Source organism: Myotis lucifugus, unplaced genomic scaffold (assembly GCF_000147115.1).
Source record: "Myotis lucifugus unplaced genomic scaffold, Myoluc2.0 scaffold_136, whole genome shotgun sequence".
NCBI lineage: Eukaryota > Metazoa > Chordata > Mammalia > Chiroptera > Vespertilionidae > Myotis > Myotis lucifugus.
In genome coordinates, this window is record NW_005871184.1 from 2,266,210 (window position 1) to 2,290,426 (window position 24,217).

At 37.0% G+C, this 24,217-nt stretch overlaps 1 protein-coding gene across 1 annotated transcript in view; it reads left to right on the forward strand.

The window, feature by feature from the left end:
* ADAMTS3 (ADAM metallopeptidase with thrombospondin type 1 motif 3) overlaps window positions 1–24,217 on the forward strand; it is a 249,541-nt gene that overhangs the window by 121,913 nt on the left and 103,411 nt on the right. The window contains exon 4 of the mRNA XM_023758660.1: window positions 1,594–1,747. Coding sequence (XP_023614428.1) covers window positions 1,594–1,747 — 154 coding nt within the window. The remainder of the gene's footprint in view (window positions 1–1,593; window positions 1,748–24,217) is intronic.

Sequence of the window (24,217 nt, forward strand, 5' to 3'; positions counted from 1 at the left end):
ATACCTCTGGGCCTATTTTGTTTGTTAGTTTATTTTGTTCATTAGATTCCACATATAAGTGAGATCATGTGCTATTTGTCTTTCTCTAAGCTGGCTTATTTCACTTAGCATAATAGTCTTCAGGTCAATGTTCTTTTTAGTTACAGCCAGAGTTTCTTTAAGATCGTAGAGGCTAAGTGTGGTGAAAGGACTCTGATGATGTTTCCTTATAAGATATTGCCCCATAGATTCAAGGGCTGTTTATATATGTACAGCATCTAGGTGGGTGTAGAATTGGCATCTGGAGACATTATGGTTGGTAAGACCTCCCTGTGAGGCTTAGCATGTATGTAGTTGGTGGTAGAAGTCCAAATGGAAAGGAGTGAGGTACAGATTTGAATGCGGGAGAAAAGCTACAGTCAGAGCTGTATTTACTGAGAACAAATGCTATTTGGTAAGGTGTGCCTACCTTTCCTTTCTGTGTTGCTTGATACCAGAATTGTAGAGACATTAGACCAACATGAATTAGAAAGGATGAGAAATTCCTCTCCCCGATCATGTTCCATAAAGGCCAGTGACCTGTGAAAATATAGAATAAGTTAAGGGCCTGAGAAGAAAAATATGACTAACTTTTCGATCTGATATATTTTTTGAAATAATTACAATTTCCACACTAACGTTATTTTTTCAACATTGTTTTCAAATAAATATACTGAAATTTAAATTAATATACATATTAATATATGACCTTTAAACTAGATAAATGTAACTATTTGACTGTAATGTAGACTTGATACTTAAGAACAAATTTCAAACAAAACCATCATTTCTCTTCTATAATTCTGAATATAGTCCTGAGGTTTTCTAAATAAACATTCATTTTCTAAAGAAGATGAAACAGAAAGAGACACTAAAAAAAGAGGGGGGAAGAATTAAATGTAAGAATAATCTTTTCAGTGTGAAGGATGAAACTTGAGAAGGAAAATAATATATATAAAATCATGATGTTAGATTAAGATAGAACAAATATGTGTTAGTTTTTCAATTTAATAAAAGTAGAAACTTGGAGTTTTCAATGAAGTGTAAAAAGGCTAATTAAAGGCAGAAATAAGTTTATGTACTGAGTGCACTATGGGACTTAATCCTCTCATAGCATAGTAGTATGGAAGTGAGATGTAAATGAGTTTAAAAAAAGGGTAACATGTATGTACAGAAGGGCCACACTGAGTTGTTACAGGAAACTAGAAATGTTTCAGGAGTTTACTTGCTCCATAAGATTTCTTTTAGAGATAAAATACCAAGTAGAATATATAAATGCACTTCTTTTGCAGTTTGACGAAATGTATACACTGTATAATTTTCTTATTCTTACCGCATTTAAAGTTCTTATTCTATCTTAAATGAATTTTTTAGTCCTGTCATACATGAATTTATACCTCATATGAATTACTGATATCTCATAATGCCTTAAACAATTTTAAATTTATAGCCAAAAGTGGAAAGAAAAAGCATTAGTTTTCACAAATTAAATTCTTACAATTTAGAAAAGGTACTCATGAGGTAAAGGGGGTAGATATTTCTTTAAGAAATTAATACATTTTATGCTTTCTCTAGGCTGGAATGATAAAAAGTCATGATGATGAGTATTTCATTGAACCCTTGGAAAGAGGTAAGCAGATGGAGGAAGAAAAGGGAAGGATTCATGTTGTCTACAAGAGATCAGCAGTAGAACGGGCTCCCATAGACATGTCCAAAGACTTCTACAGAGGTAGGCATCTCTGACAAGGCTTAATATTATCTGTAATGTTAAGAAATGATGAAAACGATTCTCTTATTCTCTTATCAATTAAGAGAATGTGATTGTCATGTGCTCTTGTATAATGTGGAGGCAGCAAAAGAGGTTTATACAGGGGTTTATACAGGCAAAAGTAGGTTTATGGTTGTTTGTATGAAAATAATACAATAAATAATACAAGAATAAACCCTTGTGTTTTGCCTACTCACAGCTCTAAACCTCCTTTTGCCTACCCCTGTATTTATAAAACATGAAATATGGTTTTCATTTTTTGAAATGAATATAGTGCCCTGGCCAGTGTGGCTCAGTTGGTTGGGCATCGTCCTGTGCACCTAAAGGTTGCTGGTTCGATTCCTGGTCAGGGCACATGCCCAGGTTGTGGGCTCCATCCCTGGTTGGGGGCATGTAGGAAGCAACTGATTGATGTTTTCCTCTGACATTGATGTTTTTTTTCTCTCTCTCTCATCTTCTCCCTTCCTCTCTCTAAAAATCAATAAAAATCCTTAAAAATTGTTTAAAAATAAAAATGCATATAGGAATATATGTTATAGGCATTGTTTTATTTCAGTGCAATTTTTGTATCCCCAATATGTTTGTTACTTATTATTTATTTTAAAAGTTTCACATTAAAACTGTAATTTTTGTAGCTTATATTAAAATTTGAAAATATTTGTGTTTTCTAGAAGTGTCTAAATTATGCTTTATTAATATCACTTAAAACATTTATAATAGTTATATTGACATATCAAAGAGTTGTATTGTGTTTTAAGAGTAGTGTGATTGCTATATTTGAAAATAAGTATGCTATTTGACTTGAAGGTCTGTTTTCTAAAACTTGTTACATGTGGAGGAGACACTGAGTTGAATGCTTTTGTTGAATTTTATTTCAAAATAGTCTGGAGCACTAAAATCAAAATTAAGGCACAAGAAGATTTTCTATTTTTGTTTGTTTTAATGAAATCTGAAAGTAACTTGGCATTAGAGAGATATTCTTGGGTATAAAATTGGGTATAAAAGTTTCCTGTATGGGGAAGAAAGGAAAATTGGGAATCTATGTTTTAAACCAAATCTCAAAAAGTCTATATTTACTTTTGCCAGGCCAACTTTCTGAATTAAAGGTAATGGAAATTTCCCTAGGGAGATTTCAAGGATATAAATAATCTTAACTGAGCTATTATCTATATTCTATATTGAGTTGTTAACCTAGTTATTATGTTGATTTTCAGATGTCACTGGCTTCCTTTAATATGCTAGTCTCATTGACTCGTAAAGTTTAAAATAAGTGTAAAATGAATATGACCTGAAATTTTTTCAAAAAATTTCTGATTTGAAACAAAAGATTTGCATTAATAGATGTAGTACTGAGAAATGTGAGCCTGTCCTAGAGGGTCTTTGCCATATAACAGAAAGAGAAGACATCATAGTTAGACAGTGAAATTAGTAGGTCTACAACATCAAGTTGTTCTGTTTACTTTAGATTAATACCTTTCTGAGTTCCTTTATCTGTGAATAGAGTTAAAATACATTGCACAATTGTAATAACTATTAGAAATGATAAATGCAAATTGCTGGATATAGTCCTCAATAATAACAGGTGCTTAATCAAGGCTGGATATTGTTTTTGTTATTAATTTATTAGTATTCATTATTTTGTGCAAAAGATTTACATGTTACAAATTTTGATAAAGTTGAATAGTTGATTGTCTTCACGTGAATGCATTACTGTTAATTCTCATATTTTCATGTTTTAAAAATGTAATTCTAAATCAGAAGACTGGTTATGTCAAAGGATAGATAGTAGGATACTATCTGTAGTTTTGGTTGTTATATATTAATCACATCTAATATTTCTTTTGAGACAACTGTTAAATATCTTTTTAAAAAAGCATAGCCCAGCCCTAACTGGTTTGGCTCAGTGAATAGAGCGTCTGCCTGCAGACTGATGGGTCCTGGGTTCGATTCTGGTCAAGGGCACATGCCCGGATTGCAGGCTCTATCCCCAGTAGGGGGCATGCAGGAGGCAGCTAGCTGATCAATGATTCTCTCTCATCACTGATGTTTCTATCCCTACCTCTCTGAAATCAATAAAAATATATTTAAAAAAAGCATAGCCCACATGTTGTGGAATCACATTGGAGGACTGGAGACCCGATTAGACACTATGACTGTCATCCTGTTTGCTCCATCTGTCATACCTAGAGTTTCACCAAGCTGTATCCTATTGCTCCATTTCAATTCCTGGTATATCTATAAATATCAGCCCTGGTACTTTTTATTAGTATGCTAACTACAGGGAAAAAGAGAAGATTATTTTTTCTGAAAATAAGAAAATTGTGAGCAATAATATGTTTAATACTTTTTTTGATGCTAAGTTAGATAAATTTACTAGTCATGGCATATTAGTATAAAAGAATTGAATGGGATTAAGTTAATTTGAGATATTAATTTTTTAAATTATTTAAAATTTTATAGTATCAAAATCAACATACTCAGATTTTATAACGTAGACACTGAGACTGTTTTTTGAGTTTTTCACTTGTGAGTGGAGAAGGTTGCCTTACAGTAGAAGTATTCCACAAAGGAGGGTAATGACATTTTGGAAAGGTTCTCAGTGATCATGGGTGAAAGAAAAAGAGGTTCCTGTGTTAACTCTCAATTACCTTAAAACTTGAACCAAAATAGGACCAGTCAGTTTTCTTAGAATGTCCCATGATAAAGCCTAGCATGAGCTTAATGATTTTTGTTACCTTATTTATGAAGTTCTGATTGAACTGAGTTACTGGTGATATCATTTATCTCCTTTGGAGAATCTTAAATTGTAACCATATATTTTAGAAGTGTAAATATCTCCCCAAGGCAAAAAGAGATTCAGATTCGGAACTGTAAGTGTACCATATTATAACTTTTAAATTCTTCTTTTAACTTATTGGTTATAGGACTGAGAGCCAAGCTTTTTTGTGGACTAAATACTTTACAGCTAAACATTAAGAATACATTTTCATACCCCGTTTCATCATTTTAAAATGTAAAATTGAACAGATTCTAGGAAGAGAAAGGTATATTGATTTATAAATGAAAACTATAGTATAATATAAAATAGTGCTTTTTCTGAATCAATTCAGGATGTTACTTTAGGAGACACATGAGGTTTTCCTTAAAAAAGTTATATGAAGAGGAAAAAATACATAAGATTTACTAGAAAGAAACACATTTGAGGGCCATGGTCTTCATAAATTCCTCTGACAGCAAGGCACTTCTGACCCTACAGTTTCATCAGTAGGGCCCATGCAATTAAATGCTCTGCATTTTGCTAGTTGTCACAGTAATTGCCTGGCTACGTGTCTTGCTTTGTCAGCTTGGCAACTCAGAACTGCCTGTGATTGTTCTGTAGATTGATGCAAGCATTCTAAATTAAATCCGATTTTGATCTAAACTAGGTGAGTAGTAATGAGTTAGGAGTCAGATTGGATTGTGATTGAAGTAAAATTGATAGGGTTAATTGTTGGAATACATGTTAGGTTTAGAGAGAAAGAGAGTGATCAAGGATGACTTGGACTTCTAATCAGGAAGACTAGAGAATTATCTTTCTAGATTTCAGGTATTTAAAATAGAAATAGAAATAAGCTTGATGGGCAATGACAAGTGGGAATGCATTTGGACATATTGAGTGTGAAGATAAATTAGAACAATGGGTGAAGTAAAAAGTGCATAGTATATTTTCATAATCATGTCCCAGATTCAGTGCATGAATGGCCTATGTACATGTTCTGGTAGAGGTGGGTAAAGGTTAGCTTCGGAGGCAGGTGAAAGCTATTGACTTATGGATGCTTGGAATGTCTCTGCTTGCCTTCTACTCTCTTATTCTCAACTCTGTATCATTGAGAATAGAAGGTGTACAATGCACAGAAATGGAAGCCCATGAAAAATGTTTGCTACCTATCACTATAGGAGAGGAGGAAATTATGTCCTCAACAAAACAAGAACTAAAAAAAAATATATTCTTCTTCTACATTCAAGAACCCTAAGCTATTTCATTTGATTGAATGCTAACATCTATTTCTATTCCTTCCTCTAAAAAAGATTTATCTGGGTTTCCAGTAAAAGTCACGACTTAGAACCTATGGAGATATTATATTGTATGGTGCAGCTCAACAGCAAAAACAACCTGCAACCATTCCCATATATTGCACAAATTCTCTTTCCTTGACTCTCAAAAGTGAATTTGTATTGTTTTTGAAATGTGAAAAAATATGAAGAGCTGTTTAAACATACATTGAACTCAGAAAATCACAGATTCAGTGCTCTGCTTTTAGAATTACTCTTTAAAAAATAGGTCCTAAAGCACTTTTAGATTTGGTAGAATAAATATTCTCTTCCAGCCCTAGCTGGTTTGGATAGAGCATAGGCCTGCAGATTGAAGGGTCTTCAGTTCAATTCTGGTCAATGGCATGTACCTCATTTGCAGGCTCCTTCCAGGCCCAGGCCCCGGTCAGGGCTCGTGCAGGAGGCAACCAATCGATGTGTTTCTCTTACATCAGTGTTTCTCTGTCTTTCCCTCTCTTGCACTCTCTCTAAAAATCAATGAAAAATGTCCTCCATTGAGGATTTAAAAAAGAAATTATCTTCCCTTGCAGAACCTGCAGGTATTCATAACACAAAGCACTGTCAATTTCTGACAAAAAAATAACCACCCTTTTCATTTAACAACAAACATGCACTTGGCATGCTTATGATAAAGAAACTTATCTACTTCCTTATGGAGGGAGAGTTGAATTTACTTTATTTTCTGATTCCTGCTTTGGGAGTATGGAATTCACACCCATTTTTGGCATCTTTGGTTTGGACAAAATTGTTTTATAGTTTATGGTCTTTGAATTTTTATTTGTTAGCAACATGTCTAGTAAACCATTAAAGGATCATAAAGTTCACCTCCAGCATTTAATTAGTCATCAGTTTAAACTCGGATAAAAAAACAAACAAACCCAAAACAGAACAAAATATACCCCTGACCATCTCTTAAGAATGTGTGTACATGGTCATTAGTAAGAAAGTTAGCTTTAGGCAGTCTGTTTTGTTTTAGGGTGTGGGGGCTGTTACTTTTATGACATCAGCTTTTCATATTTTTTATTTAATCCCTAGGCCCTTAGGTCTCTCCCTTCAAATTACAAACTATTCATTCACCAGAAGCTTTGTGTTAAAGTAATTTTTGTAATTACTTCCTACTAGTGGGAAACAAGGAATAGTAAGCCTTTATCTCCTAGCTTCCTTTCAGGATTTTCATTTTCCTGCATGAACCCAAGTGCTTGTGATGCTGGTGTGGTTGTCATGGCGCTGTGAAGGAGTCTTTGTCCCAGGTGGGAAACATGTACAAGTCTGAATGATTTGGGAGTTGCTCCTGGTTGCTGGGGAATGAAACTATGAAACAAGAACTGGAATAATGGGAAGACTATTCCTTATTTTAGGAGTCCTAGGAACAGAGTCCTCCTTGAATCTATAGACATGTCAATAGGTGCTAAAACCCCTTGTAATTCCAAGTTCTCATGACCTATGCCCCAATCAAAGAGAAACATTGATAGGCTTTGTAATACACATGCGTGCACGAACATACGTGCACACACACACACACACACATCAAACAAGAGAAATGAAATTGAGCAGATTTTTAAAATTAAATAAAGAATGGAACATAATATGTCTAAATCATTAAGATCTGTTAAGTATCAGCCATTCTTTTAGGTAGATGTTAAATGACAAAAATTTCCCAACTGTGTAGTTTAGTTTATCATCTGAGGGTCAGCCATTCATTAAGGATAGTACCATTGGATTCATATGGAAATACTAATTATATTTATTACATTCCTTTTCAGTTAGATTTTCTGTCTTTTATAATCTAGGTATTTATAACAATTGTTGATCAAAATTAAGGCAACTGAAGATTGAATTATTACATAAAGTAACCAGGAATCAGGGTGATAGTTAAAGAGCTCTCAGATGTGAAACGTAAGAGTAATACTTTTTATTAAAATATCTTACTGGGCTATTCTATCTCTTCATGAATAGTTTAAAAAAAGGAATTTGTTTATGAAATAAACTTCATATTATTTCCAATAAAGAATTGAAGTGGAAAGACTATTGAGAATTCAGAGATGCTGAATTACTATTTAGTTTTTGATATGGCATTAATGGAAAAAGAATTGGAAGGTTTTAGATATATCTGGGAGATTGAAGTGCAATTGAAAGCAGTTAACTTATCTGAGGGTAGAAAGTTAATGCAGATAATTTAGGACAGATCTTATGAATTAAATGACTGCCTACTCAGAAGTAACTACAGAGTAGACCCTTGAACAACACAGGGATTAGGGGCACCGACCCCCGTGCAGTCAGAAATCTGGGTATAACTTTTGATTCTCTACCAAACTTTACTATTAGCCTGCTATTGACCAGAAGCTTTATTAAAAATATAAACAGTTGATTATCACATATTGTATGTTATATGTATTATATTCTTTATTCTTACAATAAAGTATGCTACAGAAAAGAAAATTGTATTAAAATCATAAGGAAGAGAAAATATATTTACAGTACTGTACATGTTTATTGATCTGCGTATGTAAGTGGAACTGTGTAGTTCAAACCTGTGTTGTTCAAGGGTCAGCTGTCTACCAGTTTACTCATGAGGGAGCAATTAATACCAAGAAGAAATTTTGTTAGTAATTAAAATTCATTTATTCTTTCTAAATATAAAATATGTCCTATTATAAAAATATGCTTTTAGTGTGGTTTTATTCATGTCAACCATTTTTGCTTAGAAGGGATAGACTGTTTTAAGTAAAATATTAAGTACATTTTGACAGTGCTCTTGTCAAGTGTGCCTGCTTTAAACACATGGTCAAACCTATACTTATTTTCTTTACATGTGCAGTTTATAAACTTTCATGTTAGTGAGTGGGGAGTATTTGTGTAAGGAATCTGAGTGTTTCTGGAGGTTCATTACTTCTAACTAACATGGCTGATATTAAAGATAATTTGCTGTAAAGTAGATTTTATTTTTTCTGTCATTGATTATTTTCTTTTCCCTGCTGGCTCATCAGTCTTTAACTTTAAATATAACATTTGTTTATGATGGTCAATGTTATTCACTTGTGATTGTCTTCATTTGGTACTTTGCAAAAATTTTTTCCTCTGTGGTTCCCCTGCCTGATTTTGGAAGATTCAGGTGTGTTTTTCTCGGTTCTCTCTTTTATTATAGAATTGTTTTATCCCTGTCTCTATGCAGGGCATCTTCCTGGTAGATGAGGTGAAGGCTATTAATATTGAAGAGAAATGCAGTAATGGGGAAAATAAGTATAGCATAAAATAATAGTTTTATTTGCAAATTGTTTGAAATCAGATGATGAGCACTGTGGATTAAAATGTAAGAGGTACACATAGGTCAAAGTAAATACTCCTTTAATACAGAATTCTACCAAGTAGCTTAATATTTGGTTTTATTCTTTCTAAATACCAGAAATTTTACTCAGATTTTCATCTTCTCTAAATACCTAAATTTAAAAGTTCTTAATGAATGTTCTAAACTCGGGACTTTGTGTATGATATAAAGATTTGTTCTAGGAACGTTTGGAGCCATTTCCCTAAATGAGAATATGAAGTTTATTGTAGATAAATAATTATATACAACATATTCCTGTATCATTTTCTAGTACCTCATGGTGTATCTGGAAAATATCTTGGACAGGTCTGAATGGGGTAGGAGTTCAAATTTTGTTTGTTTGATTGCTTCTCAACTTTCAGAACTATTGTGGCCACTTATGTTCCCCCCACATTAATATATTATTTGTCTTTAGGCTAAGATATTAGTTCATTATTTCAGAGCCCTGATTAATAATACCAAACATTCTAAACACTTTGACTATATTCTTGTCAAAGATCAAAAGACAATCTTTAATTCTAAATGTTTTTTAGCCAATTCCTATGGAAGGTTTTGTTTCTCTCTAGTGTGCTATATAAATTGCTGTGTGTTCTTTAAATGTCAAGAATAATGTCTGTGTGGTGCTGAAACTTTGCATTTTACTGTCGGCCCTCTGCCTCAGCACTTTGGCAAGTTTGGCAGGTTTTGTTTTCATGTTTTATCAGTTCTTACCCAATGTGCTAAAAAATAAATAAATAAAATCAATCTCTAATGCCCTTTTAGTGAGAAAAGTGAATGATAAAAGCAGATTCTCTTTATGTTCCGTGCCATGATAGCAGTATAATAAAATGCCACTCACTATACAGCATTCTAATAACAAAATTTAGGGTATTAAAACAGCTTTTAAATTTCTTCATTTCCAATTTTGGATGACATATATAGGTAAAACCAATATAGGAATTTAATGCAAATAAACATTGTCGTTTCTCATTTCATGAGCTTGGGCTTGGTTTTTGAGTCTGGGGGATATCCTAGTGGCCATCACTGCTAGGTATAGTAAATGCACCTCCCTATCTATGTTTAAAGGAGCTATAATTAAGTTAGTCAGGCTAGGCCTGTTGTTTTTTGTCTCTTTCAACATTCTTCTCTCGTTTGTGATGACCCAACATTTGAAAAAAGCCATCTTGGAGCCTGTTGGAGCTGCTTGTTATAGGGTTGCTGTCATCTGAGTTCCTCTGGGTATCTTTCCTTCCCCCACCAGTACTCTTTCTCTTAAATTAATGGAAGAAATGTTCTAACCTCCTGTCCTCTCAGACATATACACATTAGTAATGAACATTGATGACATACCCTAGTATTACTTTTATAGATCTGAAGCATGGACAAAAGAATCATTATAATAATCACCCAGATTTTTATTTTTGAATAAAAACCCAACACTCATTGATATTTTATCTTTCCTAGTTATATGGCCCCCATTATATTGCAACTCAGACCTCAACTCAAAGTGTACTCAAGAGCATCACTCCTCTCTGTTTCTTCTTTTCGTGGCTTCCTGACAACTTTAATAAAGCAACTCAAACCATTTGAATGAACTTCACATTTTGTGTTCTGATTAGAAATAAGTAAATGGGGAGCCAAGGATTTACTCTAAGTGGTGGGAATTATGAACATGGACCTTCCTTTTATTAACAGAGTGGTTACATTGTAGCACATATTCATTCTTTACAAATATTTTGGAGAAAATTAAAGAACAAACAAAAACAGGGGAGGAGAAAGCCCGGCTATCTTATATCCTGGAATGCATCTTATTTGTACATGTGTTTTCCATGTTAACCAGTACATGGGCTTCTTTGGCTGGCTGAGTTGGTCCCGCTGGGCTGATATTCCTTGTGTGCCTGGCAGCTGTTAGCCCTGCTGGCATTCACTGCAGGTCTCTCTCAACATGAGGCTGCTCTCCCAGGTGCCGCAGACCACCCTGAGTTCTGGCTAGGAACCCGGTGTACCTAGCTCATGTGATCCTCCCACAGCTTTGGTTGTGGGATCGTGTTGATTCTGGATTAGCAGCTCCAACAGGCTCCCCAGAAAACTCAGACATTATGTTCCTACAGCACAGGCACCAAGAGGAGTCATGGCTCTGGCTTCCTCAGCTGCTACCAGACTATGTGATCAAATGCTAGCAGTCCTTGAGGTGTTCCTCCAGAGTCCCCAAAATAGTTCAGGAAAAAAAGCTTTGGCCTTGGAGGTCCTCCATGATCTGTAGTTTGAATTCAATGTCCCTTCTCTTCTGAGAAGTGGCCTCGACGGGTACTGTCTCCTCGTGGCTGCTTGTCTCCCTTGTCCCAGAAGCAGTCCAAGGTCAAGAGAGCCAAGTTTGCCTTTTCCTTCCTCTAATTAAGTGCTTTTTCCTCACTCGTCCAGCCTCATCACTTAGACAATGGCTCGAGCTTTCTCTCATAGGATGAAAAACAAACAAACAAATTAAAAAGACCTTTATGTTCCCACGTTCATCTAGGTCTAGTGTTGATATATATTAGACTAGAGGCCCAGTGCATGAAATTTGTGCACTGGGGTGGGGGTGTCCCTCAGCCCAGCCTATACCTTCTCCAATCTGGGACCCCCTCAGGGGATGTCCGACTGCCGGTTTAGGCCCGATAAGAATCGGGCCTAAACCGGCAGTCGGACATCCCTCTCACAATCCAGGACTGCTGGCTCCCAACCGCTCGCCTGCTTGCCTGTCTGATTGCCCCTAACCACTTCTGCCTGCCAGCCTGATCACTCCCTAACCACTCCCCTGCCAGCCTGATCGGCACCTAACTGCTCCCTTGCTGGCCCAATTGCCCCCAGCTGCCCTCCCCTGCCGGCCCGGTCCCCCCGAACTGCCCTCCTCAACTGTCCCAGCCACCCCTAACTGCCCTCTCCTGCCGACCTGGTTGCCCCCAATTGCCCTCCCCTGCAAGCCTGGTCACCCCCAATTGCCCTCCCCTGCTGGCCATCTTGTGGCGGCCATCTTGTGACAACATGGGGTGGCCATCTTGTGACGACATGGGCGCGGCCATCTTGTGATGACATGGGGTGGCCATCTTGTGATGACATGAGCACAGCCATCTTGTGACAACATGGGCGTGGCCATCTTGTGACCACATGGGGACAGCTATTTTGTGACCACATGGGGGTGGCCATCTTGTGCGAGGGCGTGATGATGAATTTGCATATTACCTCTATTATATAGGATGAGAACTAAGGATTTAGAAAATCTTTTCTCTCTCCCAAGAGCCTCACTTACGAATCTGTTTTCTTTAGAAAACTTTATTTGAGCTCCCTAAGTTGAATATTGAGTTGCTTTATATTCTTGATGCAAGAATCCTAGTATCCAAGGGTCTCTATCCATTCCCTTCCTCCTCCTCCTCTCAAGGCCTTCTAGTCAGTGCTTGGAAATGATCAACAAGTAGGTCATCTATGCATAAAGGCAGAGAAGATGAACATGATCTTTCCCAGATATCATCCCCATTTCATAAATAACCATCTTTCTGGGACCCACCTTGTTGTAACTCCACATTATTTTATTTATAGAAACCATATATATCAAGGGATTGTTGAAATGGCTCTTATTGGAATCTTTTCCTACCCCATTTTATACATGTAATTTCAGATAAGGAATGATAAAAAACAACAGAGTTACAAATGGAATTAATGTCAGAAAAAATAAATGTTACCTCCATAACTTAAGCACACATACCACATGATTTACAATCTGAAATGCATCACAAATATAGCTTTGACATCCTGAATCACTAGGACCTTGAAATCTTCGGATTTCCAATGTTTTTAAGTCTAATTTCTGAGTCCTAATTTTACTTTACTATTACTTTCTTTTTCTAACTAATATCTGCAAATATAGAATTTTATCTCAAGTTTCACAGAATTTTATTCATGATTAAGAGAGGAAATCAAATTTATTCTCTTTGTGAATATAAAAACCTGATGCTTTATATGATTAAAAATAAGTGATTTTTATGCAAATCAGAAAATAGTAGTATAGTTATGAGCTCATATACTCACCTTCTCAGGATTTTTCTAACTTTTGGTCCTTAGATATAATAATAGCATTGAAAGTTAAAGGTATCATGACCAGTCCTCCTTCAGTACAAATAGGCAGGTCATCTGTTTTAGTCTTTTATAGTTCTTGGCAATAATAAAGGAAAAATTAATAAAGCCAGTCATGAAGGCAGTTTCTTACTTTAGGTACCCAGATCCAGTGACTAAAGCTTAAAGGACAGTTAGAATGTGATATACAGCAGAAAAACTAATGGGAATAGGAAACCCCAGTGCTCAGTATTTAGTCCCTTGAGAATACCCTTATATTTCTAAGTATAGGGGCAGAATATGTTTATTGCAGAAAGCATATTTTGATTAGCATAAGAATATGTTGCTTTAAGATGGGATCACACACATTCTCTGTTCAACCCCCTTTCCACACATACTCTAACTCCACCTTAACAGCCATTCCTATAAAAGGTGTTTCATAGCCAAAAGAAGACAGTCCAACTGTGTTAAGTTTCTTAGATTAAGGTTAGCCAAGGCATATCCTATATAAAAACAGTCTCAAACATTTGAATCTGACTTCTTGAGCCAGTTTTAAAATTAGATCTTCACCTGGGTCTTTAGAAAACTAAAGAAATCAAGAATCTAAGCAGTTACTTTTTTTATGCAAGACTATTTAACATGTTTCTCTTTAACAATCTTTACTATTTCCCATCTCACAGAAAAGAAAAGAGAGTCATTTTTTTCAGCTAGCTTATTACAAACAAAAACATTTATCAGAGATGTAATACGTGTCCATAGTTTATGCCTTCAAAAAGTCTGAAGACATAATATGAATTTATTAATGATGAGTTTTAGACAAACCCCTAGTGTGTTATTGATATAGTATACATTGTTTTTATTTTTATTCGATCCTCAGTATATGCTCTCTCATCAAAGAGTGTGGTATACTTCAATAAAGGTTGGTGAAGAAACATACAATTAAAACTAAACCATCCTATATAATAAAAGCCTAATATGCAAATTGACCCAATGGCAGAACCACTGGTCGCTATGAAGTGCACTGACCACCAGGGTTGGATGCTCAACACAGGAGCTGCCCACTGGTGGTCAGTGCACTTCCACAGGGGGAGTGCTGCTCAGCCAAAAGCCAGGCTCATGGCTGGCTGGTGAGTGCAGCGGCAGTGGCGGGAGCTTCTCTCCCTCCACTGCAGGTGGGCGGTAAGGAGTGAGGGGACCCAGACTGCGAGAGGGATGTCTGACTGCCGGCTTAGGCCCAATCCCTACTATTAATAGCTATTAGTACTACTAGTAAAAGTGTAAAAGGCACTTGTACAAAGATTTATTGTTACATAATAACTAATTCAATCAGATTGATTCACTGTTTAAGTTGTTATTGATGGGTTGAATATTTTCCCCCTTTAATATAGCTTTATCCCAGAGGCTTACTATTAAGTAGCTTTGTGACTTAGGTCAAATTACTTACGGATCAGTCCCTCAGTTTCCTCATTTACAAGGCAAAGAAAAAATAATAAGTTAAAGTAGTACTTACTTTAAAGAATTATTCTTTGGATTATTCTGATATTGATGTAAAGCATTTAGCATTAGTTCCTGGCACTTACTAAGAACTCAGTAAAATTTACGTCTTACTACTCTTTTGTCATAATTATGTTTTCCCTTCATGGTAATTTTATACTCATGTAAGAGTCATCCACCATATTTCCTTGAGCTTATGGTTTGCTAAGTTTTCATGATAGCATCACTTGTGTTTTCTCCTTTTAATATGTACATGCTCTCTCTCTTGTGTCTCTACTTTCATCTTCCAGGAAATTGTTCTCCAATAGAATTTTCTGTGGTAAAGAGAATGTGCTACATTAGTGTGGTTCAGTATGATAACCACTAGCCATATGTAGCCATTGAGATCTGACTAGTGGATTGAGGAACTGAATGTTTAATTTTATTTAATTTTAGTGAATTTAAATTTAAGTAATTGTTCTTGTATTGAGGAGCACAGATCGAGGGTTTCCACCATGATGTATATCTCATTTAATGGTGTTCAAAGTTCTTTCATAAGCCTTACTTCATTTGAGTCTCCCCAAAATAATATGACATAGAATAAATGGGATTATCCCAATTTTCTCTCTTTCTTCAACACTGCTTATTCAAGGTCTAGCACAGGGCCTAACACAGAACAGAACTTCAGTAAACATTGATTGATTGATTGATTGATTGATTGAATGATTTTGATACTCAGTAGTGTACCTTGCCTAAGGAATATAACTTAAAATATGCTCCACACTCTTAATTTGATGATAAATGCAGGTTTTGCAAGTACTTTTAAAAGTGAACAAAGGGATCTTTCAATTAAATTTGTCAGGAAGGTAAACAATGAAATCGTACATAAGACCGCCAGTATGACATATAAGAAGACCCACAGTGTCAAAGATTCTCTGTAATTTGTGGGAGAAAATTCCAAGGAAGATAATCCAAAAGAGAACTTTTCACCTCAGATGATTATCAAACTCAGACTATGTAATGAACTCTCCTGCTGATGGTCTGACCGGCCTTCATAACATAGTTGGAGTATCAGAGGGTGGTGGTTGAATGAGACCCAGGAATGGGGCAACAGCACAGAAGAGACTGGGGTGCTACAGATTTGTGATGTAGATCTTACTTAGTCACGTATTGTGTGGGCATCTGTCACACATTTCATTTCTTCCTCTTATTCTAAAGGTATTTATGTTTTCATCTTTATAAATCCAAGTGGGAGACACAACAAGTGTACAGATGGATGATATAGGTCTCTGTCTTCTTAAATATATGGAATTAGGGCCCTTTGCCCCTTTGTAGATATTGGTTTTCATCACTATTATTGCCAAATTTTTGTAAAGATCATATTTGTTTTTTTCCTCCTTTCTTAACATATATTTTGCTCCTTCCATATCATATATTATTTGGATTTTCCTTATGTTTTTGCTTATCACTTAGTCTCTTATCCAGCTCCCCCTTAGCTTGGCTCTGATCCTCAGCACTTTCCATAAATAGTTCTCCCCAGATACTGAAAAACACTTAAAAATTTCAATAGAGCCCAGCTGGTATGGCTCAGTGGGTGAGCCTTATCCTATGCACTGGGAAGTTGCAGGTTCTATTCCCAATCAGGGCACATGCCCAGGTTATGGGCTCGATCCCTGGTGGTGGGGTGTGTGTGTGTGTGTGTGTGTGTGCAGGAGTCAGCCAATTGATGTTTCTCTCTCATAAATGTTTCCATCTTTCTCTCTCCCTCTCCACTCCTCTCTCTCTCTAAAATAAGTGAAAACATTAAAAAAATTTTTAATATATTTTTTTCTCAGCACTTGTTTTCTTGTACCTCTTCATGGCATTTGATAGCATATTGTTTCGTTAAGTTTTCTGTTCTTTTGGCTTCTGCCACACTCACCGTAGCCTCCTTTTTATCTCCGATCAGTTATTTGGGGTCTCTCTTCTCTTTTATCATTCAGTGGTCTACTTTCCCTCATATTTAATTTTATTTTACATAGTTTCAAAATAGATTTTTTTTTAGAGCTTTAAGTATTTTCTCTACTGAAAATCCTTAAGTCTTTCCTGTTGTGTGTTTTGGAACCTGACAGACCTGGATTCAAATAGTGGCTTTGCTGTTGATTAACGCTGTGACTTTAGGTATTTTGGACAACTCCAGGCACCATGGCCGCATTTATAAAATTGAAATTCTGCCTCCCTCAGTGCTATCATGCCCTATGCAAAATGGGCAGTCAACTCACAATCTCTCTCACATCTTTCCCTTTTTCTTTCTTACCACAGCCAAAATAACTCCTTTTCTCATTTAAGAAAGACTAGTTAAAACCATCTTATAAATATCTTATTTTACAAGTTTAAAAATAAAACAAAAAACCCAGTGTGCTCACAGAAGTGATATATTGTGATGTCTGTTTTAAAAGATCTGTCTTCCACCCTGGAAGAATATATAATAAAGGGGTGAGAAAACGGAGGCACTTTAGATTTGACTGTAGTGATCCGGTGAGAGGTGATGAGGACAGCCACTGTGTCTACTCCAGTGTGAAAAAGGAAGAGGGGCAGGAGGTGAGTATGTTTTAGGACAGTGACGGCGAACCTTTTGAGCTCGGCGTGTCAGCATTTTGAAAAACCCTAACTTAACTCTGGTGCCATGTCACATATAGAAATTTTTTGATATTTGCAACCATAGTAAAACAAAGACTTATATTTTTGATATTTATTTTATATATTTAAATGCCATTTAATAAAGAAAAATCAACCAAAAAAATGAGTTCGCGTGTCACCTCTGACACGCGTGTCATAGGTTCGCCATCACTGTTTTAGGAGTAGAGCAGAACATTTTTACAGGGCCCCTTTGATGTGAGGTTGTTTGTGATCATTACAACCATTACATTTTTAACTTTTAAAGTTTTAAAGTCACATGCACAACAGAATGCCTTATACCTAATCTCTGAGCATAAGATTCGGGGGGGGGGGGGAGGCTGAAATCTCTGTTATACGTATTACTTAGTATTTTAAAAAATATACATTTAAAAAATTTGTTTTTGAAATAATTGTAAATATGCCATCATAGTGTGCTTCAAAAGTAATATCATGTATCTATCTTCATGGAAGTTAAACGAAAGAACTTGCCTGGTTATTTGTAGTTTTGGGGGCGACATTTAATGTAGTTCGATAGGCTTCCTAGTTGTCTCCCCTGTCTGTTATTACCTCTGTAAATTCAGGCTCTTTTCTGTACCTGGATTATCTTCTTATCTCCTCTACTTAATGTTCATTATTCAGCTTGAGTGTAAGTTTTCTATGAAAGTGTTTTTCCCCTGAAATTTCATAGTTCTTATAAATTCAATTCATTTTTATACATTTTCATATACCATTTTATAAAAATAACTAGAGGCCCAGTGCACAAATTTTTGCACAGGTGGGGGCCCTAGGCCTGCCGGGGATCAGGGCCAATTATATATATATATATCTCCTATCTAATAATAGACAAACATGGGAATTGACCGTACCTTCACTACGCCTCCCATTGGCTAATCAGCAAAATATGCAAATTAACCTCCAACAAAGATGGTGGCTAATTTCCATACTGCAGGCAGGGCAGGACAACGCGAACCGCCAGCTCGCCACCATCCAGGGCAGGCCGGGACCCCATTGGCGGGTCCTGGGGGATCCTGGGCCTGTGAAATGCCGGGCGGGGTGGGTGGGGTGGGCGGCAGCGAGATCCCCAGCTGCCGCCCACCCCAGCCTGGGATCTGGGCTTTTTATGTGTGGGGCGGGGCGGACGGGGCGGGCAGCAGCATTATCTGAGTGGCCGCCCGACCCAGCTTGGGATCCGGGCCTGCCATCTGCAACCGGGGGAGACAGGGCAGACACCACGGGATTGGGCGTGCCACCTGCCACCAGGGGAGCGGGCCTAAGCCATTAGGTGGTTATCTCCCGAGGGATCCCAGACGGTGAGAGGGCACAGGTTGGGCTGAGGGACCCCCCACCCCCGCCAGTGCACAAATTTTTGTGCACAGGGCTTCTAGTGTGTGTGTGTGTATATATATTATTTTGTGTGTTTATTCCTTAATTCATTGAAATCTTGTTTTCAGCTCCTATTGTTTCAATTATTTGCAAAATGAATAACAAAACTCTTGAAGAGAAAACGATGCTATATTTTGCTTTGTATGCACTTTACTTTTCTCGGGTAGTAGATGACTCCTATGGCTTGTAGGACTTCACTCTGACTTGGATTTCCTTCTTGGCCTTCTTCCTTCTTAACTTTTTCTTGTTGATCCTTTTCATGCAGGTCTTCCTTAAAGTTCTGTTTTTGTTCTCTTCTTTTCTCCTGTTTTGTATCATGGTGATCTGTGGGTGAATTTCACAGTGGTGTCTTGCCCACATTCTTCTCTGCTGGACACTGTATATTCAGCCACTTATTACCTACCTGTGCTTGATAATCCCACAAAGACTTCCAACTCAACATAGCCAACATTGAGCTTCTTCTTAACTATCCTCCAATATCTAAACTACTCTTTGCTTCTCCTTTATATCTTGGTCTGAGTGAATGGTACTGATATTCACTCAGTTAATCCTCCAACTTCCAAATTTCTTGGTAAGGAAGAATTACAAATTATGTAATAATTATGAGTTCTGCCTACCAACTACTGGACTTTTAATATGAGAATATTATTGAATAACATACCTATCATCCATTAAAAAAGTGTAATTCCTCCTCTCCCCCTTTAAGTGAATGACTAAAATGCTCTAGTCCAATAGTATCTACTAGCTAAACTTTAAAAGATACGGATTGGTGAGAGGAAAAAATGTCCCCAAATGCTTTCTTTTCAGTAATGCAGAAGATTTAAAAAAAATGACCACCCCTCCCGACAAGTAGGATCCTTATGTATTTGCAAGCTTAGGAAATGTATGCCAAGGAAATGATACGGCTTTTGGGGAAGAGATCTTCATTATCTCAGCCAACAGCGGCCTTCGGAAGCAATGACATCATTGTGGCTTCCCCGACTTCAAAGAATTCAGGCAAGAGCCAAAGCCTTGAAACTGAGGCAGCTCCTTTGTCAGACGTAGTTCAGAAGAGAAGACACAAAGGGCCTCCCTCTGAGTCATGGCAGGCTTTGCGATTCCTCTGTTGGCCCCTTTGTGAAAGCACATGACTGGACTTGTAGAAGATTAACCCCTTAACATTTCTGTAAAAAAAACACACACACAGAGATGCAAAGCAGCTCCATCACCTTTCTCCCTCTCTCTGTGAATTCGGTATTATGGTGGGCAGTGAATTATTTTGAATTCCCTCAGAGAGGCCAGGGCAGTCAATGGGGACTGTGAATGAGGGTCCTCTGAGGGGATCAGATGTGGGTTTTCTTGGGCTTTCACTGTTCTTTATAGCATTATTCCTCTGAAAGAGTTTCCTCTACGAGTGGGGTCAGTCTAGAGACCTTTATAGTGCTTGAAGTAATCCACCCTTTAATCTGTTCCTTCCTGTGGGAAAATCAGTATGAAAAACGTGTGAGCTAGTATTTATGTCCAGACATAGACTGTTTGCTTTTAATTTACTACTATTTGAAAATAGCTTTTTTCCCCCCCATTTAGTTTTAATAAAGACAACGATTCAAAAAACTTATTACATGGCTTGTGCTGATAATATTATCTAGTCATATATTAAAAGTGAGGAGTTGATGTTCTTAGCCTTGTTTCCTATCCTGGATTATTATTTCATTAATCCAGCAGATACTACACATTTTAAAAAGTAAGCGTATACTATTTTATTGTTATGAAATAAATGATCTTTATATCCTTTTTATTTTCCTGGTTCAGAGTTTACTTACATATTTTTTATATGGAAAGGATTGTATTTTGTCATTATATATTGAAATATGTTTCAGGGTAACAAAATTTAGCTCTTGACTTTCATGGCAAAATTGGTGGCATTGGTAACAAATCGCATTGATGTCTTTTGGAATGAGATCATATTTGGGAGATGGGATAGTGAGAGAAGACATTTGCTTGTTTTTCTGTTGCTCAATTTATAAAATGTAATCACACATTCATGTATTATATACTTGAAAAAAATTACAATAACAAAGAGGAAAGTTTATTAGCCTGGGAGAAGTAGTGAGCATTTATTTCAGGTTCTGCTTATTCTTGCTCAAAGTCTATAAGAATCACATCTCATGGTAGTTTTCAATTCCAATCTAAAAACTCCAGATCACTAGGAATAAAGAAAGGAGATGGGGAATTTTCATTATAAAATATCTGAAGGATAGAAGGTAGAATGTTTTTAGGCACAATCTTTTGAAGAAAAAGAGTACATCAATGTGTCCTTTTTAGTTCTTGACTGTTAGAAACAAAGTAAAGTTAGCTGTCTTCATTGATCTTAGAAATAGTGCAGAGTAAATAGGGTTTAGTCAATGAAAAAAATTTCTTTATTCCCTTTACCACTCTTTTTCCCTTCTAGACTGTTCTTGGAGAAAATTGGTGATGTGCTTTAAGCCTAGCTAACACCCTTCCAAGGGCCCAATATAGGGACATGCAAAGACAAAACTATAAGGGTAATTTGAATTTTCAAATAAAGTGAATTTTCAGTACAAAATAATGTTATGATGTAATCATATGATTAAGGCGGTGGACTTTTTTGATGTGGGAAGGCAAGAAGAAATTTGTGGTAGGGTAAGTAGTGATAGATAGGGCTATACTTGGGGAAAACAGATTTAGAAATACAAGGGTAGCCAAAAGTAGGTTTAGAGTTGTTCAAATGGAAAACAATATAGTAATTAGTGTGATGTACTGGTTAATAATGGTGGATTTTGTAATCAAAGAAAACACGATAATTTCAAGAGAAACATCAAAAGTGCTTTATTCAAAGTAATGTCCATCACTAGCTATACATTTCCCCATCTTTCAGGTAATTTGTGGATACCATCCCAATAGAACTTTTCTTGTTTTGAGGCAAACCATTCAGAGACCCAATTTTCCACTTCATATGTTTTGAAGTGCTGCTCAGAAAGTGCATGTGCCATTGATTGGAACAAATGGAAATCTGAGGAGCAAGGTCTGGTGAATATAGTGGGTGGGTTAATACTTCCCAGGCAAGATCTTTTAATGTGTCTTTAACTGGTTTTGAAGTGTGTGATGGTGTGTCATCATGAAGCAAAATTACTTTGCCGTGTCTTCTGGCCCATTCTGGTCATTTCATGATCAAAGCATGGTTCAAAATTGATTATTTGTTGTCTGTAGCATTCAGTATTAACAGTTTCACCTGGTTTTAGAAGCTCATAATACACCACACCTTCCTGATCCCACCAAACGCAGAGCATTGTCTTCTTTCCGAAGTGATTTGGCCTTGCAGTAAATGTTGATGGTTGACCTGGATCAACTCATGATTTTGTGCATTTGGGATTCTCAAAATAAATCCACTTTTCATCACCAGTCACAATTTGATGCAAAAAAGACTTACTTTCATGCCTTTGAAGCAACATTTTATTGATGGCTTTTCAGTTTTCCATTTGTCTTTTGTTCAGTTGATGTGGCACCCATTTTCCTTCCTTTAAAATCTTTCCCATTGCTTGTAAACAATCAGAAATTGTTTGCCGAGCAACGTTAAATCTTTCTGCAAGTTGTTCTTGAGTTTGACACACATCTTCATCCAATAATGCTTGTAATTGTTGGTCTTTAAACTTTTTCGGTTGACCTGGATGTTATTTGTCTTTCACGTCTAAATCATTACTTTTAAAGCATTTAAACCAGCCTTTGTAAGTATCCTGAGATGGAACATGTTCACCATAAGCTTCCTGAAGGATACGATAACTTTTTCTTCAAAATAAATTAATGAATTAAAACTTCCAGCAAATGCTATTTTTTTAGCATGAAATTTAACATTTTTTAAGTGTAACAATATCTATGATGTTAACACCTTCAGAAAATTAGACATATGAAGTTTTTTTTCTTTATCTTTTTATTTTTTTACAGAGAGGAAGGGAGAGGGATAGAAAGTTAGAAACATCGATGAGAGAGAAACATCGATCAGCTGCCTCCTGCACACTCCCTACTGGGGATGTTCCTGCAACCAAGGTACATGCCCTTGATGAATCTAACCTGGAACCCTTGAGTCCGCAGGCCGACGCCCTATCTACTGAACCAAACTGGTTAGGGCGACATATGAAGTTTTGAAGCTTGCTGTCAATACAGTGGGGCCTTGACTTACGAGTTTAATTCGTTCCGAGACCGAGCTCGTTAAGGAGCTCGTTAACTCAAATTACTCTAACAACTCAATGCAAAAAATCGGCCGAGAGACAGCTGGTATCTCAAAAAACTCGTTAGTCTGGACACTCGTAAGTCAAGGTCCCACTGTACAACAAAATAGCATACATATCAAATCGCATATATATCAACATATGTGTAACTCCATCAATTGAAAACAATCTGCATTATTAACTGGTGCACCTGGTATATCAAAGCCTAAGTGACCCGTAGCTATGACGTGCACTGACCATCAGGAGGCAGACGCTCAACGCAGGAGCTGCTGAGCGACAGCAACTTTGCAGAGTGCCCTCTTGCACTCCGGGACCCCTTGGGGGATATTGGACTGCAGGTTTTGGCCCAATCCACACAGGCCAGGCCGAGGGCCTCTAGTACAATAATAAACTCTGTATCACACACTCACAACTGTAAACCTACAACTGCTTGACACTGAACTCCTTCCTGTCCCTGTTGCTTCTCCTCTTGTTCCTAGATGACATGGCGAGACCTACCTGTAGCTGCCTGTCCCAGGGGAAGCTCAGGAAATCTGGGCAGCATGGTGCTGTGGAAAGGGCCTGGGTCTCTGGGAGTCAGGAAACAGTTCTGGCCCGCCTTTGCCTCTCGCAGTGAGATCTAAGGAGCTTGCAGCTACCCTCCAGATGGACATATTAGGTGGTAAGCTCCTTTATACTCATGGTGCTCAGGATAGGACCTAGCACCTGGAACGTGCTCCTAATACAGTTTTTTAAATTTTTGTTTGTTAATCCTCCCATGAGAATATTTTTCCATTGATTTTTAGAGAGAGTGGAAGGGACGGGGAGAGACAGAGAGAGAGACACATCAATTGGTTGCCTCCCATATGCACCCAGACTTGGGCTGTGGATCAAGCCTGCAACAGAGATACCTGCCCTTGACCAGAATTGAACCCAGGGCCCTTCAGTCTGCAGGCCAATGCTTTATGCACTGAGCCAAACTGGCTAGGGTCTAATACAGTTTTTGAGTGAAGGTGTGAATATACATCATTTTTCTGGTTGTAAAAGTAAGGTGGTGTTGAGTGTTTAGAGGTTGTCATGTGTCTTAAGGTTCCCTTAAGCTCCTAAACCCAGATTTTAGATCATCTAGGTAATGTGGAACAGCCTTGACATGGTATCCAGCTTCTGTGTTTAACAACAGCCTCATGATCACCATGCTGTGTTTTTTATCTTTACCTGCATTATTTAACA